Below are 11990 nucleotides of genomic sequence, written 5' to 3'. Positions count from 1 at the left end.
AAAACAGCCAAATGAACAGAAGCTTTGATCATTAAGAAAACAACATTTTCAAAGAATTACCAAACTATAACAATATCAAAACTCATTACTTATAGGCAAAGAAGGTAATGATCCAGCACGCATCTCATCTAAACAACTATGCCGTAAACAAGTACGAGCTGAAGAATTTTGCTTTGAAGTGCGAACTTCAGAAATATTCCTTTTCTCAAGTTGTTGAAAAGCAGCAGCAGCAAGGACATGCATATCATCAAGAGGTACAGGCAAAATCTGTGGATATAATGTGGAGACTTTTTGAGAATTATTAGACCCATGCATGCATTCCGCAGAACATGGAGATACATGTACTGAAGATGTCACATTAGCAACAGGTAATCCTTGTAATGTATGTGGCTGAAAAGTCCCTGCAGTAGAAGCAACTGGAGTCTGTATCCCAAATACTCCAATATTATTATATAAGAATTGAACATGGCCCCGTTTTGTACGGGTATTATTATGAATCCTTGAATGACGGGTCAATTCATCAGATCTACTGAATCTCTTAACACAACCGGGAAACGTACATGCATGCGGCTTTTCACCCGTATGTGTTCGAATATGACGTGTCTGATGTTCCAATCGGTAAAATGCCTTTGGACAAAAAGGGCATTCATACGGGCGAAGAGTCCTCGATGCATTCTCTTTACTCATAGCCTTTGAAGTATTTCTCCCATGTGAATTCTTATATGTCACAGTCTTCATATTAAAAAAAAATATCAGCCTAATCTTAATTAACAACCTAAACAGTTTCCAGTTAGAAATACCCAAATATCAAATATCCACTAAAAATGACGAACTTATAAAAAAGAAACTGACAAAAAATCCTTAATAATAGCGTAAACACCAGAAATTATATAAATTATAATGCCTGTAAATATATATATTTCTATATACAAGACCTTTATATAGACAATCAAGCAAGAGTCAAAGACCAGGTCAGAATAGAGCCTAGAGCATGCAAAAAACCGAGATAAAGTAAAAATAGATAAATGAAAGAATATAATCTAGCAAATATCAAGTAAATACCGGGTAAAAACAAATATTAAATATTAGTTATACACCGAAGTCGAAGAAATTAATAGTCTAAATATAGAAAAAAACTCGTCAAATATACAAAAGACCAATCAAATATCAAAACGGCAATGGAACACACAATAATACATGAAACCAGGGAAAACCAATAAACTATATAAAACCCTCAATACACAGAATATATTCAAAATAAATAATAGAAAATCTTCTATATCAGTTAAATCAATTTACTAAAAAATTTTTTAATCTGGCAATTCCAACCACCGGTAACAAGACTCTGCACCTAAATTTCCGAGCCTTTTACCTAACCTAATCCACTTAGATGAATACCATGACCTTAATACGATGAAATTTTTCATATTCTAACACTAAACTTGGATATACTTCCTCTACTACATGACTAAAAGCTTATTCTACATGGAAATTGTTTTTAACTAGAACTTTTATTTTTCTATTAAAGCCCTTAAGAACATGAACTAGTACTATTAGAGCTTAACATCACTGAAAATTTCCTTAATTATATTAAACAAAAACAATTTAAATATAACATAAAAAAGACATTTTTTTCAAATATTATTTATGGTTAAACCTTAATCAGTTTATAAATTTTTATCTAATATATATTTTAATTGCCATTAATAACATTTAATCTTACAAAACGCTTTGTGCGAAATGCTAAATTTACTATAAAAAAAAGTAAAAGATGCATCATTATATATTTAAAAAGATTTTATTTTTTCTCTTTAATTAGTTTAAACATGATTTATTCATCTTTCTATACTCATAGTCCATGAGAACTCCATCATTACTGCCCACAAGTATTCTCTGACACTTCAAATACACAATAAATGTAGATGCATTCAACTTTACAGTAAATAAAAGCACGAAAGACTTTATTTTTGTATAGTTTTTAAAATTTTAAATCGATTTTTATAATTTTTATTTTATACTGATAAATGAAAAATAAATTTTCGATAGAACTTTAATCTTGTAAATTAAGCAAGATTTGTTTAAAAATATCAAAGGTGTTTATTTTCTATCTTGACACCCTAACCCTTTTTCTTATTTAAAAGACTACGAAATTATAAACTGTTTTCTATATTTTCATATTAAATTTTATTTGTTTCCCAAAATTTTATTTAATGCTTTTAATTTAAATATGGAATCATCACAGATATACTTATCCTCATTATACCGTAAGTTAAGGCTTAAAAATCCATGAAAACATTAATATATATAGACCGATTACCAACTACATCAGCATTTGATGCATTAACATCAGATCATACTTTATCATTTATTAGTTCATCTATATCAGCATTAGATAGCATTTTTGGTGGAAATGGCTTTAAAACAGGACAAATTACAGAAATATCAGGGCCTCCAGGCTCTGGAAAGACAGCAATAGCGTCTATTTTTTTTTGACATTTTAAAATATTAATAAGTTTAGATTACAGGCAACAATCAATTGTCTTAAAAAAAAAGAAAAAATATTATGGATAGGTAATAATATATTTTACTATATAATTGATTGAATCTTATCAAGTTAAGAAACCTTTCAACCTTTTCCAATGCATTCTTTAAAAAAGGTTATAACACAAAGCAAAAAAAAAAAGACAAAATTGATTGACTATACTCATGAAGAAATAAATCCATTGAATTATTTAACTATTCTTCATGCACCATCTCTTAATAATCTTATAGCACTTTTTTTACATAGTTACAAAACAAATTCAAAAGATTTGATTCAGCAAAAGAAATTAATCATTATAGACGATATAGCTACTCCTATCATTGCAGCATTTCCCCCAGACAATGTTGAAAATCAATCTCGAAATTCAACACATGATTTAACACAATTAAAAAAATCACAAGTTTTAACAAATCTTTTATTATCATTTAACAGAATAGCTGCTAAAAACAATGCCTGCGTAAATAATTTACTTTCAATTGTCATTATAATTGATAATATCTTAGATACTAATTCTATCTAAAATGGTTATAAAAATAAACAATATAAATGGAAAAGAATGCGCTATTTTATCATCGCCTTTAAGTAATTATCTTTTTTTTTTTAAATTTCAACTAAATTTCTACAAGGCTTATCATGGTCCCAAAATTGTCCAAATAAAATAATATTATTACGAAAAAATGTAGATATTTTGGAAAATGAAAACAACCTATATAATAATAAGCAAGTACGTTTTATTTATATCCAAAAAGTTGGAGGTGTTACAATAAATTCAAATAGCTTAATACCATTCATTATTTCAGTAAAATCTATCCAAAAATCTAAATTTTGCATTAATAATAACTAGGATGAAGGCATTATTAATATAACAAATGATTCAAATAATGTATTAAACACTTATCAAATTGAATCTCAAGACAAAGTAAATAACAGAGATGAAAATGAATGTATTAACTAAATATAATGCTCTTATTAATATTAATTATACCAATTATACTAATCAACTAAAAATGATCAAAATCATTTTGATTAAAAAGCACTAATACGCATTTCATTACAATTCATCAATAACCAATATAAATGTTAAATTAACCAAAAAAACAAATAAAACAATTTTTATGTAATCAAGCTAATATATGTTCTAAAAATAACTCTAATAAATTATTGATTACAACAAGAATTCGTCCGAACACTAGAAAAGTTACTAAAATAATCATAATTTTTATAATGAATACATGAACCATCTTTTAACAATTCTGTATGATGCTTCAAACCTAGCCATACCCCCGAATCTTTGCATCCTAGCAAATATTCTTTAGTAGCTCTTTCAGCAACTTCTGCAATATTATCATCAACCTTATATAAATCACATTTTGTACATTCAGTACACTTTTTTCCTGGAATAGAGCGAAAATGATGGCAAAAATGTGCGTAAGATTCTTTCTTAATATTTTTCCTACAAATATAACTAAAAAAAATAAGTAGATATTTTGACATTAAATATATATTACCACATTACATAACCACATTGACAAATAAGTTTATTACAACCATCAGACTTAACAAAACTTAAATTGCAAACAGGACACTTAGAATGTGAGAAAAGTACTATCAATATTTACACGCTATACCGTTCTTTTTACAGCATTAGCCATTTCTCTTTCAACATAAAGACGAAGTCCATCTAATTCTTTTTCGAAACATTTATGGAAAGGCATCCATTCTTTCCTACATCGACAACAACTAAATTTTCCACAATAATCAACATTTCTACATTTAAACAAACTACAACTTCTTTTGCGTAATATACGATATGCTGTTTTATCAATCCATTTTCTTAAAAAATTCGATGAACAATTAATAATAAAGAAAAACCCGCTCAAGTAAACCGAAGTAATAACAATTAAGCTTGAAAGAAACATAACAAAAGACAAAAAAAAAGCCAATTGCATTATAAAGCCTATCATAAAAACCATAATAAATATTTTCCAATAAAATTTAATTTTCCAAACATCAATGAACTCGGCATATCCACAAAATGGACATGTAACAAGATTTTCACATGAACTATCAAAAATGCATCTAAACTTAAGAGAATCTTCATATGCTTTGAGCAAATCTGAAGGCAAGGAATTTTTCAGAATATCTTTGGAATAAAACCCTGCACAGACAGTCTCAATATTCGAAAAAATACATTTTATTCGAAGTTGTCCTCTAAGATTTCCTTGACCATAAATCCCTTCCTGTACTGTCTTTTCAAGACACTTTTTACAAACAATATGCCCTTCAGAACAATACGCTAATGTTTCCCATGCATATTCAGAAAAACAACAACCACATTCTATCAAAAGACCTTTATCATAATATTCTTGCCAATTCAATTGCACCGCATGCTCAAAATCCTTCATTACTATCTGGTCCCTTCGTTTTTTTTCCAAATTTAACATCTCTCGAGATAACTCTTCACAGATAACATAATTCAGCTTTGAACGCTTCTTCCTGACAAAAGAAACTAACGATTTCCACCAGCGTTCACCCTGCATTCTAGATAAAACTGTTTTACTTCTATAATAATCATTATTATTCTCCACCATCACTGCATTAATGGTAGAAGATGGTACATCTGGAAACTCAGAAATAAGTTGAAACCTAACAGATGAGATATATTCATATGATCGAAATCTTTGCCAAGGCTCAATCTTGCCTATTCTTAGACGAGATACTCCCGTCGATTCAATATCTATATTCAACAATGATTCAATAGATTTCAATAAATATGTATCATCCCTCCGTATTAATTCATTTCTAAGACATTCTACATCAATATTAGGGAAAATCTGATTCAAAATATCCAGTTTTGCATTTTTTTTATCATCCTCACGTATATAATGCATCCATGAACTTTTCTGATCAATATTTAACAAGAAAAAAAAACAAAAAATAACACTAAAACCTTAGGATATTGTCCATAACAGTGGAATATAATTTTTAATGTAGATCTTTGAACAGCATCTTCATCATAATAAGCAAGGCATTCTGCTAAATATAACGGATCAGCGTCAGGAAAAAGAGACTCAAGCTGCAACAACTCAAAATAATTTTTAGAAAGAGGTAAAGATACATTCTCACTTGTATACTTTCTAGAAGGAACGCTGATCTCTTGCATAACTTTAACTATAAATCATTAAAAACTTAAAAAAATTAGGTTAACAAGCGAATAAGAGGGTTATATATTATTATACATATAAAGATGAAATTTAGTTAATCAAAATACAAGAATCTTATAATACAATTAATGTATAAGATATTAAATACCATTCAACATTCTTTGGCAAAATCCCATTTCTCCAGTTATGTTTGAAGTAAAAGGTGTAAAGCGATCTTCCAAAGCATCATAAATTAAAAGAAATTCTTTCTAAAAAAATAAATAAAAAATAAAAAAATAATTAGAAAACACCTTTAGTTTTTCCCACAATATATAATCAAAAAATATATATTGACCTCTTTCATATTGAGGTGTTCTTTGAATGGGTTCTACACCAGGTTCTTTTGTAAGCCACAATTTTAATTCTTTATGATATCTCCAATTCCTATTTGTACTGAAATAATTAGCTTTTTATTTAAAAAAGAATCTTACAGTTCTTGAGCAGCGGCTTCTTGCATTGCGTCTCTGGGCATACTATAAAATATATAAAAAAGAGTCTCATCAGAAAAATTTCGAATTTTAGACAAAGCAGGAGGAGCAAGTTGAACATTATAACATGCAGGAAGGTTAAATTTTGGCACTGAATAAGCCTTCGTTGTATTTAAATCCATCCAAGGAGATAAAAATGACATGTACAAAGGCCGATCACTAAAAGTCAATTAACACTAAATAGTTGCCAATAATTCATACTCAGAGTGATTAAGATTCAAACCTAACACTGTCAAATCGCTTCCCAAAACCATGGCATTTAAATCAGGATTTTCCATCTTGAAAATACTTAAAAGACCTTTTAAAGAAAATCTTTCAACAGGCGTCAATGAAGCAAGCGTTTGTCCAGCGGAAGATTCCTTTACATCCATAACAGACGTATTTGGAGATGCATCATGAGGAAAAGATGAAAATAACAAATTAGCCAAAGAATTAGAAGAATGACGTTCAACAGAAGGTAATAAATCAGGATTTACTTTTGATGTATTCTATAAAAAGTAAAATTTATTAACAAAACAATTATTTGCAAACCATTTTTTCTTGATCACCAATAATGTTATATGATTGAACTCCTGGCTTTAAAATTGAAATAAAATTATCTTTAAGAACCATATTAAAAATATTAAAAAAACGGAATGTAAACGAACCTTTAATCATATCTAAAGAAGAAACATTCGTTCTAGAAAGATTTTTCCTTGTTTTCTGTAGTGATGCAGAACCACTTGTCATAGTTGACAAGAGGGATGATCGATGTGGAGATAACATAGCTTGATTAGTGTTTTGTTGTTTTAATATAGGAGATAAAATAGAAGAATATGCATCCGTATAAGGATTTTCAGCATTAACATTATTCATCTTTTGTCCCAACTTCATCATATCAATCCCAGATGTAATAGAAGAAAAATCATCTTGATTATTAGAAAAACCATTTGTATTTGTCAACAAAGAACGAGTCAATAATGCCTGAGACTTTTGATGTTCATTAATAGTTGAATATGCGTATTCAGAATACTGATTAGAAGCATGTGCCAACGAAGTATTTGAAGATGTACCAAGTGCAGGAAAATCGGAAGGATCTAAAGGTGACATCTGATTTGTTAGATTTTCCGAAGACATAGAATGTGAAATAACCGTGGGAGAATGCGCAAGATGTGTTGTATCTACAAATTTCGGAGACGAAGAATGCGGTTGCAACACCTGAAATGTAGCCGCTGGATTAAGAGTCCATGAAGATCCTAAAAAATATAAATTATAAAAACAACAAAAAAATGATCAAACCAGACTGGATCCTCCCTTTAGAAATTCTTCCACTATTGTTCACAGAAATAGGTGTTATTTTTCTTGAAATATTTGGATTTGAAGGATATCCTATGGATGGACGTATTTGTTGACTAATACCTTCAAAAAATTAGCAAAATGTCCCTTTTTTTCCATAATAACTGACCATTTCTATTCATTTTAAAAATAAAAACACAATATTTGCTCAAACCAGTCAATATTGGCGAGCAGATCTTTTCTTTGATCCAAATTTAAGTTAGTGCAAAAATGATAACATATCAAACCCACTTAAAAACTCTGTTTTAAATAAAAACAATCAATAAAAAAGGTTATTAAACAATAATAATGTCTTACAAGAAATATCTAAAGGACTTTTAAAATTCTTAAAGAAATATAAAGCTGATTAAGAGAGTAGCACAAAGATATATAAAAAACAAAAAAAATTAAAATAATTAAAAAAATAGAAATTTCATCATATAAACAAAGTTCATAAATTGTATTGGTTATATTTCCAGCAAATAAAATTTCTTATTATAAAATATAGAAAATTTGAATTAAGTTTTAAAATATATAATAACCAAAAGTACCTAACAAGATCATTAAAATACCAATCCAACAAATGTAATTCGTGTTAAAAGTCAAAAAAGAAAAAAAATGGGATTCGAAAGATCGTTTTTGAAGGATTCTGGTAGAAAGAGGAGTCAACGTTACAGTAGGAAGCATTTTTGGAGGAAAATGAACGAAATATAAAGGTTGCACAGGAGTCCCATCAAACTGATATAATAAAAGTTTATATTCTTTATAATACGGGTCAAGAATAACCTCATATTTCTATATAAAATTAAAAAAAAAAAAACAAAATAAGATTCAACTTACGATAATTAATTCTTTAACACTAAATCGAGTATATCGAGAGGTTAAGCCAGCACAAGGATCAGAAAATATTTGACGACCATCACTGGGAATGGGATTTAGCAAAAGAGAACCATTGTCAAGTTTTTGATATAATCCATGTTGCCATTGCATCACAGCAACAGAACATTCTGGAGCTGTAGCTAAAATAACAAATAAATATTTCAAAGAAAAACAATTACAATATTACGATTACTAGAGACTCGATAAAGAGACTCTTCAAAATATCCATCATCAGTAAAACTATATGAAATACCGGTTAATCTTGGAGGAAACATTACGTCTCGGATAGGATCATAAAATTCCTATTAATAGATCAGAAGATTAAATAGAGAATATTGTCCATACAGGACCAGTAAACACACTTTTACTTTTTGACGTCCAAGTCCCTGCTAACCCTCTTTCATATGAATGGCATCCTGCCATAAATAAAGTTAATGCAATAAACAACAAATATATAGGCGTATTCATAACAATTTAAGATAATTAACACATTAAAACTGATTTCTATAGCCGAATAAAATGTTCAATAAATATCTTAGATTATCAAACCTGTTATCGATCGAAAAAAAAACAAAACATAAATCAAAACATGCAATATTTTTATAGAAAATCAGATAATTCCCTACTTTCTTTCCAATCTAAACGTATTATCAAAGATAAAAGAGAAACTGTTTCAGTTTTTGCAAAGTAATTGCATGTATCAAGCAAGATTTTTAAATGATGAGAGAAATTTTCCTCATATTTATGTAATATATCGTCAAGTTTTTTCATCTTAACAAAATCAATTTGCGGTTCAGTGGAATTATTGTCTTCTACAGAAGCCAAAGAACGAGTCAAGTATTTTGTATTAGATGCAAACATAGTACATGTTGTCATCAATTTTGCTTGAACCTATTTAAGATAAGAATCTTGATTCTTTTATGGAAAACCTACACGAAGTAACTTAGAATTCGTCAACATACATTCTTTTAAACATGCATCAAGAAAATCGATATGATCTTGCATAAGTTGATCAACAGTTAATATTTTTGAAAGTCTTTTCTGAAAAATCAGCCAATTAGGTTCCATAACTTCATTTGTACAATAGTAAAAAAGTTGTTGGACAAAATTAAGCATTTTTGAACGCAAAAGCCAAACACGATTCTTCCATTTTTCAACCTGTGAACAAATTGAGTATTTTTTCCATGACATATTTTTAGAATGATCAAGCCAAGCAGATCCTAATAATTGTTCCAAATGTCTCATGCTCAACAAATGCCTAAAAATAAGTTGATAACGTAAAACGGCCTTGCGAGAAATAATAAGTGAAAGAGGAAAAGGTACAAAATAATCAAATTGTAGCCCATTGATACCTATAATTCAATAAGTCCATTAGTTTAACAATTCAAAGACATTTACCAGTAAATTCCTTATCCTTTTTTTCTGTACTATATGTTTGACTCTGATAATCATCTATCCATATTGTTCCTGCTGCAATCGCAGTTTCATCTATGCCACTAAGACTTACGATTTTCATAAGCCACTCAACCAATCCAACATTGCTCATTTGAACCTTAATATCTTCTTTAAAAGGATCATTAGAAGCAATGCTTCCAGGAATCCGAATAGAAATGTCCAATAAACTTTGAAGCTTTGTCAAAGAAATATCCTTAACAAGCTTTTTTAGCTCATGAGATGCCAAATCAAGGAAATAAGTAAAAAAATCAGATTGATGAAGAAAAAAATAATGTTTTAAAGATAAGAAACGACTAGAAAGACCGTGCGTTTCAAGCAATAATTTAAGCAAAGACGCATCAGCATGAGCATATGCGGCATTAACACTATCCAAAAACCTATTTATAGTCAATTTTTATTCAATATTACAAATTATCAATAACCTTATATCATCAAACGTAGAAGGCATATTATCAGATAAATCTTTAGATATATTTATTCCACCACATTCTCTAACAACATTTAGATATTTTCCAGCAACTAAAACTTTTGTTTTAACAGGTTCTAATTGAGACGGCACTTCATTATCTCTGATTGTATATCTTTTCTCCCAATATTCATCAATATAATCATCTTCAAGCCTATCTTTCTTTATACTTTTCTGCTCCTTAATCATAAACTCAGACTGAGGATCACGTATTTCACCCCGATGCATCCATGCATTCAGCATTTTCATATAAGGCTTAGATGTTTCCTTTAACAAATATTCCAAAAGCTTTTTTGCACGGGGATCCCCTGATAAAGACAAAAGACGATTTGTTATAACTTCTAGAACAGATCCCCCCTTACATACCTTCGAATTAACAATACTAGTGATACCTTTATCTTGAATTGATCGAAGAAAAGAATCTACGTCATCGATACTATCATCACTATTTTCTTCATCAAGAACACAACTTTTTTTCAATATATCATGAATCAACGCTTGCATTCCAAACAATGACTGAGATGTAGAATGCATATAAAGATGAAACGTATGTATAGTAAAAGACGGATTTGTATTAAATTGATGTTCCAACTGGGCAATTAAAGTAAAATAACCCTTTATTCTTAACTGATAAAAAATACACCTTTTTTATCCTACCTTTAACAACTCCCTCATTGCTGCACAAAGAGCATGATTTACCAAACCACATTCCGGTTTACTATATATATCGATAAAAGCGTCAATACTAATGTAACATGTCGCAACCTTCAATATCATTCTCGTCAAGTCAAGAAGACAGGGCTCTAAATCATGAATTACCCATAAAAGTCTCCGCATATTACGTCTATATACCTACACCACTTGATATCCTAAATTTCACACCCGCTAATCGATTATTATCATCCCAGCGATCCTCTTCATTTTGATATCGTATAAATCTTCCCTCAATCCCCTATATTATTAGATCTATCTCAACATATCCTAATAAACAAAACCATTAGAACCAACAACAAATCATCCATCAAAAACACTTCTTGTAAATTGGGTGATACACCTTCAAAAGAAAAAGACGGAGGAGCACTAAATGACACTGTAATCTGCTTAGCCAACGGGGCAGTGCTACGAATTGCTCGATTCAACTCATATACAGGGACTAAATATCAGTTTTAATTAATTCATATCTAGTCTTTAAATACCATAAGTTTTATCTTTTTTCAAAGATGATAATATACGACCTTGTCCTTCATATAAAGAATTCTACAGATCAACCATTTTAGCCTCTTATAGAGAAAAAATTATACCTACACTGTCCGTATCACTTTTCCTCTCTTGATTCAAGGGAGAATTAGTTAAAGCTTCCAAAGGCGCCTTTTGATCATATGAACCATTATTCAGCACTAATTCTAATGGTTGAGACTCATTCATAGATGATCTTAGGGATTGACGACGAGGAAAGCCCGATATATTGCTTGAAGGTGGTGAAGAAGATCGTCTCATTCACTGAACGATACGATTGACGGTTAAAGCAAGGTTAAAAAAGCTAGATTTAGATGAAAAAGAAAGAATTAAAAAATTTATACAAGAAAACAATAAAAACTAAATATAAAATAAGTAGAAAAAGGGAAATTCGTATATTTGAGAAA

At 29.4% G+C, this 11990-nt stretch overlaps 6 protein-coding genes across 6 annotated transcripts; 1 reads left to right on the top strand and 5 right to left on the bottom strand.

The window, feature by feature from the left end:
- Positions 1 to 75: 75 nt before the first annotated feature.
- Positions 76 to 870, bottom strand: PNEG_03542 (DNA-binding protein creA; the record flags this gene model as incomplete). The annotated part of the gene is made up of 2 exons (XM_007877444.1): positions 801 to 870; positions 76 to 757 (listed from the first exon to the last, which is right to left on the bottom strand). The coding sequence occupies exon 2, from the start codon at positions 736 to 738 to the stop codon at positions 76 to 78; it is 663 nt and encodes a 220-aa protein (XP_007875635.1). The 5' UTR covers positions 739 to 757; positions 801 to 870.
- A 1357-nt stretch (positions 871 to 2227) lies between these two features.
- Positions 2228 to 3497, top strand: PNEG_03541 (hypothetical protein; the record flags this gene model as incomplete). Its single annotated transcript, XM_007877442.1, has 7 exons — positions 2228 to 2264; positions 2309 to 2477; positions 2519 to 2571; positions 2620 to 2999; positions 3046 to 3124; positions 3169 to 3341; positions 3387 to 3497. The coding sequence occupies 7 exons, from the start codon at positions 2228 to 2230 to the stop codon at positions 3495 to 3497; spliced, it is 1002 nt and encodes a 333-aa protein (XP_007875633.1).
- A 166-nt stretch (positions 3498 to 3663) lies between these two features.
- Positions 3664 to 5705, bottom strand: PNEG_03540 (hypothetical protein; the record flags this gene model as incomplete). The annotated part of the gene is made up of 5 exons (XM_007877441.1): positions 3664 to 3731; positions 3775 to 4007; positions 4051 to 4127; positions 4171 to 5445; positions 5493 to 5705. The coding sequence occupies 5 exons, from the start codon at positions 5703 to 5705 to the stop codon at positions 3664 to 3666; spliced, it is 1866 nt and encodes a 621-aa protein (XP_007875632.1).
- An 86-nt stretch (positions 5706 to 5791) lies between these two features.
- PNEG_03615 (hypothetical protein) lies at positions 5792 to 7904 on the bottom strand. The gene is made up of 10 exons (XM_007877497.1): positions 7866 to 7904; positions 7800 to 7808; positions 7678 to 7749; positions 7512 to 7631; positions 6881 to 7468; positions 6765 to 6832; positions 6435 to 6721; positions 6177 to 6392; positions 5997 to 6138; positions 5792 to 5954 (listed from the first exon to the last, which is right to left on the bottom strand). The coding sequence occupies exons 3-10, from the start codon at positions 7688 to 7690 to the stop codon at positions 5847 to 5849; spliced, it is 1542 nt and encodes a 513-aa protein (XP_007875688.1). The 5' UTR covers positions 7691 to 7749; positions 7800 to 7808; positions 7866 to 7904; the 3' UTR covers positions 5792 to 5846.
- Positions 7905 to 8072: 168 nt separating this feature from the next.
- PNEG_03539 (hypothetical protein) lies at positions 8073 to 8894 on the bottom strand (the record flags this gene model as incomplete). Its single annotated transcript, XM_007877440.1, has 4 exons — positions 8073 to 8342; positions 8388 to 8566; positions 8614 to 8728; positions 8772 to 8894. The coding sequence occupies 4 exons, from the start codon at positions 8892 to 8894 to the stop codon at positions 8073 to 8075; spliced, it is 687 nt and encodes a 228-aa protein (XP_007875631.1).
- Positions 8895 to 9026: 132 nt separating this feature from the next.
- PNEG_03538 (hypothetical protein) lies at positions 9027 to 11844 on the bottom strand (the record flags this gene model as incomplete). Its single annotated transcript, XM_007877439.1, has 9 exons — positions 9027 to 9317; positions 9360 to 9778; positions 9825 to 10258; positions 10304 to 10962; positions 11005 to 11150; positions 11200 to 11299; positions 11343 to 11500; positions 11544 to 11604; positions 11653 to 11844. 9 exons carry the CDS (start codon positions 11842 to 11844, stop codon positions 9027 to 9029), a joined length of 2460 nt encoding a protein of 819 aa, XP_007875630.1.
- Between the last annotated feature and the right edge of the window lie 146 nt (positions 11845 to 11990).

The sequence above is a fragment of the Pneumocystis murina genome (assembly GCF_000349005.2).
Source record: "Pneumocystis murina B123 chromosome Unknown supercont1.16, whole genome shotgun sequence".
Lineage (NCBI taxonomy): Eukaryota > Fungi > Ascomycota > Pneumocystomycetes > Pneumocystales > Pneumocystaceae > Pneumocystis > Pneumocystis murina.
This window is presented reverse-complemented; position numbering and strand designations above follow the sequence as displayed.

Excerpts from the sequence above, each read along its gene's own strand:
- PNEG_03615 (XM_007877497.1), bottom strand. Across the intron at positions 6,722-6,764 it reads TTGGTGATCAAGAAAAAATG|AATACATCAAAAGTAAATCC; the intron begins GTTTGCAAATAA and ends TACTTTTTATAG. Across the intron at positions 5,955-5,996 it reads TATTGTGGGAAAAACTAAAG|AAAGAATTTCTTTTAATTTA; the intron begins GTGTTTTCTAAT and ends TTATTTTTTTAG.